This window comes from Penaeus japonicus, unplaced genomic scaffold (genome assembly GCF_977035675.1).
Source record: "Penaeus japonicus unplaced genomic scaffold, GWHDUDI00000001_assembly GWHDUDI00000023, whole genome shotgun sequence".
Taxonomy (NCBI): domain Eukaryota; kingdom Metazoa; phylum Arthropoda; class Malacostraca; order Decapoda; family Penaeidae; genus Penaeus; species Penaeus japonicus.
In genome coordinates this window covers 32,741,507-32,748,594 of record NW_028234425.1, presented here as the reverse complement: position 1 = coordinate 32,748,594, position 7,088 = coordinate 32,741,507, and the positions used below count along the sequence as shown (strand labels likewise).

The following is a 7,088-nucleotide window of genomic DNA, read 5'->3' as shown; positions in this document are numbered from 1 at the left end:
AAGAGAGTTGGAGACATAGATTGAGATAGAGATAAAAGATGGACACAAAGAGAGTGACAGAGAGGAAGAGGAAGAGGAAAAGGAAGAGGAAGAAATAGAGGTACAGGTAGAGATAGAGGTACAGGTAGAGATAGAGGTACAGGTAGAGATAGAGGTACAGGTAGAGATAGAGGTACAGGTAGAGATAGAGGTACAGGTAGAGATAGAGGTACAGGTAGAGATAGAGGTACAGGTAGAGATAGAGGTACAGGTAGAGATAGAGGTACAGGTAGAGATAGAGGTACAGGTAGAGATAGAGGTACAGGTAGAGATAGAGGTACAGGTAGAGATAGAGGTACAGGTAGAGATAGAGGTACAGGTAGAGATAGAGGTACAGGTAGAGATAGAGGAAGAAGAAGAGGAAGAGGAAAGGAAGAGGAAGAAATAGAGGTACAGGTAGAGATAGAGGAAGAAGAAGAGGAAGAGGAAGAGGAAAGGAAGAGGAAGAAATAGAGGTACAGGTAGAGATAGAGGTACAGGTAGAGATAGAGGTACAGGTAGAGATAGAGGTACAGGTAGAGATAGAGGTACAGGTAGAGATAGAGGTACAGGTAGAGATAGAGGTACAGGTAGAGATAGAGGTACAGGTAGAGATAGAGGTACAGGTAGAGATAGAGGTACAGGTAGAGATAGAGGAAGAAGAAGAGGAAGAGGAAGAGGAAAGGAAGAGGAAGAAATAGAGGTACAGGTAGAGATAGAGGTACAGGTAGAGATAGAGGTACAGGTAGAGATAGAGGTACAGGTAGAGATAGAGGTACAGGTAGAGATAGAGGAAGAAGAAGAGGAAGAGGAAAGGAAGAGGAAGAAATAGAGGTACAGGTAGAGATAGAGGTACAGGTAGAGATAGAGGTACAGGTAGAGATAGAGGTACAGGTAGAGATAGAGGTACAGGTAGAGATAGAGGTACAGGTAGAGATAGAGGTACAGGTAGAGATAGAGGTACAGGTAGAGATAGAGGTACAGGTAGAGATAGAGGTACAGGTAGAGATAGAGGTACAGGTAGAGATAGAGGTACAGGTAGAGATAGAGGTACAGGTAGAGATAGAGGTACAGGTAGAGATAGAGGTACAGGTAGAGATAGAGGTACAGGTAGAGATAGAGGTACAGGTAGAGATAGAGGTACAGGTAGAGATAGAGGTACAGGTAGAGATAGAGGTACAGGTAGAGATAGAGGTACAGGTAGAGATAGAGGTACAGGTAGAGATAGAGGTACAGGTAGAGATAGAGGTACAGGTAGAGATAGAGGTACAGGTAGAGATAGAGGTACAGGTAGAGATAGAGGTACAGGTAGAAATAGAGGTACAGGTAGAGATAGAGGTACAGGTAGAGATAGAGGTACAGGTAGAGATAGAGGAAGAAGAAGAGGAAGAGGAAGAGCAAGAGGAAGAGGAGGAAAAGGAAGAGGAAGAAATAGAGGTACAGGTAGAGATAGAGGTACAGGTAGAGATAGAGGTACAGGTAGAGATAGAGGTACAGGTAGAGATAGAGGTACAGGTAGAGAAAAGCAAAGAAGAGAAGAGAAGGAAGAGGAAGAGGAAGAGATGAAACAATAGAAAGGTTTTAGAGGTAAGGGAAAAGAGAGATGAATAGGAGGGGAAGCAAGAGAGAATTCATAGAATGGTGATAAGAGTAAAGAGGATTAAAATAAAGGAAGGAAATGGGAAGGCAGACAAGAGGAGGATGAAGGAATTATAGGCGGATAAGAAGAGGGATGGGAGACTAGGAGAAACAGGCAGATCGAGAAACAAGAAGAACACAGAGAGAAATAGATTGAAAGATGAAGATAGGGGTTGAGGATGAGCTACAAGTAAAGATAAGGCTGGGGAGAGAGGAGTAGAGATAGGGGAGAGGGAAGATAGAGATAGGGAGAGTGAAAATGCATTTAGGGAGAGAGAGTAAGAGAGTTGGAGACATAGATTGAGATAGAGATAAAAGATGGACACAAAGAGAGTGACAGAGAGGAAGAGGAAGAGGAAAAGGAAGAGGAAGAAATAGAGGTACAGGTAGAGATAGAGGTACAGGTAGAGATAGAGGTACAGGTAGAGATAGAGGAAGAAGAAGAGGAAGAGGAAGAGGAAGAGGAAGAGGAGGAAAAGGAAGAGGAAGAGGAAGAGGGAGAGGGAGAGGGAGAGGGAGAGGGAGAGGGAGAGGGAGTGGGAGTGGGAGAGAAAAGGAAAAGGCAGAGGAAGAGGAGGAGGAAGAGGAACGGAGAGGAAGGGGAGAGAAAATATTATTTGTCTGTGATTTATGCAATAGTATGTGTGCTGAATTTATTTGTACATAATGTAAATTTGTATGTAACAAAGTATGCTTTCAGATATTACAGAAAGACCATTAAAGACTATTCAAGTCTGCCATTATAAATGTTATGAATATTTATTTTGCATTTCCTGTATCATTGGTTAGTGGGAGAGTCACTATTGTAGCCTCCTACACTTTGTATGTCTGTCTGCAGATTTTCAATATTTTTGATATTAGGCAATAGTCAAAATTGTGCATTTTGTAAAGTATTTTTATTAAATAGATTTAGATTATATTTATTTTGTGTAATTAGAATCTGTTATGATTTTCTGACGGAGTATAACCTTGGGTGCATTAGAGGGTTTTCCACAGGTGTACCAAAAGGTGTTTATATGTAGCTTTGTCTGGCTTTAATAATCTTTTATTAATAGATTGTATTTTTGTGTTGCTTGGGGTATTCGGTGGTGGGCCAATTATAACAAGCAAAACAGGGAATCATATTTTCATGAAATGCAAAGTTGCTGGTGCACCTATGGACCTGCACCTGCTAGGTGTAGCCATGTCACAACACTAACCATGAGAAATGTCTGTATGGTGGTCAGACCGGGCCCAGTAATGTGGTGGCAACGACAGGGCCCCATGAAGGATCCCCAGTTGATTCCCGATTAGGGTCCATAGTCCAGGAGGTGCCAGGGCTCCTCGACCTCTCCCCCACCCGGCGGGATCAGGTGGTGATGAGAGAGAGACAAAGTCCCGTTAAGAAGGTGAGCTGCGGGTGGTGTGCCTCACTACATCTGCCACCCCTGACAGGAATGACTTTGCACAACAAGAACATCTATGCTCTCTCATAGCTTTACATGGAGATGTACTGTGGAATAAGCTTAGTGTTATAAACTATCTGATTTCCCATAAGCCATAATGTATGTCAGATGTAAATTTTTTAGATCTGTGACATACAGCTTTCTACTGTGTATGAATGGCATATGTATATTTTATATTAGCCAAACTTAATTGCTTCTTGTTATGTGCATTGTACACAGATAGCAAGCTTTGATCTTAAGAATGGCCTTGAGTTATCTATGCTTGAATTTAATCATAGATGCAGTAATAGAACTTTGGAAGTAGAATGAAAATTTACAGAATAAAGCATGCAAGAGTATTTAAGTTAGCCATACATTAATTTCAATATCAATGTCTTAACTGAGTTACTTTGTACCTAAGGTTAAGATAAAGAAAATGTCAAATATAAATGTATTCTCTCTTCATTATAGTTTTGAATATTATGGCACTAAGTCTTCTGATATCTATCTTATTTCTGGATTTCTTTTTTCCTCTCATTTTCTTCCTTTGTAGCTAAAACCTCCACCTTTGGAAAACCAGAGAAGAAATGTCCACAGTGTACAAACAGCAGCCACCATGCCAAAGACTAGTGAAATATCAAAGTCTAACAATCCGTTGAAACAAAATACTAAAAGTGGAGCCACCCACACTTCTTCAAGTCCTCAGAAGCAGCAGTCTGCTAATAAAAAGACTCAGAAAACTGATAATCCAAGTGTTGTTATGCCTATGAGGGGTGACAGCCCAGAAACAAGTGATATTACATATGCAAGATTCCAGAATAACGACTCAAGTCCATCTCGCAGAAAATTTTCAGCTATGTTAAAGGGAACTGCAAAGAAGAGTCCAGTTGCAAATGATGCAAAAGTCAAAAGCTTACCTCTCACAAGTCAAAAAGAAAATAAGAAAACAGTTCAGTCTAAATCAATGAAGCCATTTTCGAATTTCAGAGAAAAGCTAAAGAAAAGTAGTTCAGCCTCAAAAGAAACTTCATCAAGTAAGAAAGGTGATACATTATCTAAGAGCACAGGTGGTCATAATCTCTTGAAAAGAACTGAAATAAAAAAAGGACCAACCTTAGAAACAAAGTCTAAGGGCACAAAGGACCCAAAATTAGCTGTTGAAAAGTCTAATTCAACTTCTAAAATGGAAAAATCTCCAGTAGATAGTCATAAGAATAACAAAACAGATAAATCCAGTGATAGAAGTGATTCTAATAAGGTTAGTGATACAGACACTTTACAAACAGAGACAAAATTAGAAAAGTCAGACAGTTTTAACATCACCATGGTAGAATATGGTTTAAAAAGAGAAGCCGGATTTGCCTCTTCTGCTACAGTAGGAGAAGCTGTGTATACAAATACTACTAAACCTTTAGATAATAAAACAAATAATTCAGTCTGGGAAGAACAGTCTCAATCACAGACTCTTCCCAAAGACTTTGTTATGTCTTCTTGGGCAAACTTCGAAGACTTTGATTGGGATAAATGTCAAGAAACTGTTTCTGAAGATAATACATATGAATGCTCTGATGAAACTTCAAAGACAAATAGTGAAGATCATGACATTGAAACTGGTAACACTGATAAAAATAATGAAAGTAATGAAGATCCACAGAGCAGCAAATTAGATCAAGAAGTTATTGACATTACAAAAAATACTGATAGTATACAAGATACAGTTAAGGATGAAAAAAAGGACGAAGAAAGTACGACGAAAGAGAAACCAGAAGATAGAAAAGACGAGGAGAAAGATCCTGAAAAGGATAATATTGAGCAAGCCAAACCTCAGTCTGGTGATGGTAGCCAAGCAAGTGAGGCAACAAAAGTTGCACAAAGTGGTGAAACCTCTGATAGGAAATCTAGTCTTGATATTCCGTCTCTTCCACCCAAGAACCTAAAAGAAGTTATGTTGAATTGGGTTTCATTTGAAGATTCACAGGAAAGTCAGACAGTCAGGAGAGATAAGACAGAAAAAGACAGTAATCCAGGAATGGGGCAGAATACAAAACCTGATCCTGAAAAAGCATATGAAAATGTCTGGTTTAGTTCAGGAGCAAGTGTGACACCAACACCTTTTGATGATGAGTGTGATGAAGAATTTAAGGTTTATGCAAGTGTAAAACCTTTTGGTGATGAAACCAATGAGTCATCCTCTTTTGAAATGGAAGATGATCCTTTTGCAAAAATTATAGAGGAACTTGTAAAAAGTGACACACCAGGCATTGAAGAGAATAAACAAGCAAGTCCTGATGCTCTGATGTCTGAGCAAAGGGAGTTAGTAGTTTGTGGTCCTGCAGAGGAAGTCATGCAGAAACCTATGAGGTTTGACAGGATATTTAAATTAGATATAGCTCCACCTGCTACACACAAGCCTAGGGGCTGTACCATCGAATATAATTGCAGTTTCATTGCCTCATCTACAGTACACTGGGAATTTGAATGTCACGGTGTGATTCCAGTAATGAAACACGATTTTGAATATGCTTTATGTAGATTTGAAATTGATTATAAGGGCATTGCTAAAATTAATGAGAGATGCAAAGTATGCATATTCAGCACGCCTCTAAAACTATCAATAGAGGAGTTCAAACAGGAAATTGTAAATGAAATTCCAGTTGTAGAGCACCCACAACTTTATTCAGATGTATTAGTGGAGCCAGCCTCAGAAGTACTTCAAGTTGTAGAAATGTCATCTCCAGTGTGGGTAGATTTAGAAATTCCTTCACTGGTGCATTCTCATGCTGTATTGGTTGATGTGGAACCAGAAGTAAAGGAGAGATGTTTTGTCAGCGAAATTAATGCAAGTTTATCAGAGATGGTGCACTCAACTATTGAGACTGCAATGCCAGTTGAAAAAAGTAATATAACAGAAAAGGAGATGATTGAGGACAAAAATAATGAAAGTACTTTCATTAACTCTCCTATAGTAGAATTTACAGATGAAGGAAGAGATTTTAGTGATACTACAGAGTGCCATGATAATATTCAAAGACCTATGAGTACAGAAGAAGAAAGCAAAGTAGTAATAGTTGATTATTCTTCATTGAATGAAGAGGAAGACTTTAGCATAGTTAATCCAAAAGAAACAGACCTTGAAACAGAAGTTATAACATTTCCTAATGATAATGTTGAAAATGATCTTGTTGATATAGAAGCTGTAGAAGCTATTGGAATTGAGGCTTATGGCATAAAGAGATTTTCACCTCTGAAAATCATAGATGATGACATATCATGCAACCATGAAAAAGTGGAAAATGTTATTATAGATGGAGCAATGACCTATCAACATGTTGACCAACAAGATAAACATCAACACCTTGAGGAAAATACAACCAGCTTTGACATTAGTCAGAAGGGTGTCATAAATAAAAAGGGCCTTGATTTGTTGCATGCATTAGAAAGTGTGGAAGAGGTAGAATTAGAGGCTGTAGCACAAGAGTTATCGTTGGACTCTGAAACCAATGTAACATTTGTTGAACCAGAAAATATCAATACTTGTGTAGAACCAAGAAGGATAAAGTTTGGTGGAATTGAAACATTTAAGATAGAAGAAGTCAAAGTTGAAGATGATGATAAGATCTTTGAACAAGATATGGAATTTATTGTTTCAGATGGAGATACACCATCTGTCCTCCAAATACCACAGATACTTATTCATGCCCCAAGTGATGAAACACTATCACAAGATGAAGGAAAAGATATAACAGATGGGGAAGAATTATCCACAAACCAGAATTACTTACAAACAAATGATGATGGAGATGATGATGATGATTATACTAGTGATATGGAAGATATTCCTGTATGCTCATTGGCAGAAGAGGAAATGCTCAGGGCACTTATGCATGCATCTGCTGAGGAAGCCACGCAAGAATTTATAGATGTTTTTGTGGTGTTCAAAAACCAGTATCAGCTTCCAGAGAGAGTACAGGCAAAAATGAAGAAAGTTGAAAGAGAACCCTTTGTACA

At 38.7% G+C, this 7,088-nt stretch overlaps 1 protein-coding gene across 1 annotated transcript in view; it reads left to right on the top strand.

The window, feature by feature from the left end:
- The first annotated feature begins 1,816 nt into the window (after positions 1-1,816).
- The window catches only part of LOC147469210 (uncharacterized), a 25,057-nt gene continuing 19,785 nt past the window's right edge, over positions 1,817-7,088 (top strand). Inside the window, exons 1-3 of the mRNA XM_086550508.1 lie at positions 1,817-1,846; positions 2,838-3,044; positions 3,634-7,088. The exon at positions 3,634-7,088 is cut by the window's right edge and continues 1,831 nt beyond it. Coding sequence (XP_086406634.1) covers positions 1,817-1,846; positions 2,838-3,044; positions 3,634-7,088 — 3,692 coding nt within the window. The remainder of the gene's footprint in view (positions 1,847-2,837; positions 3,045-3,633) is intronic.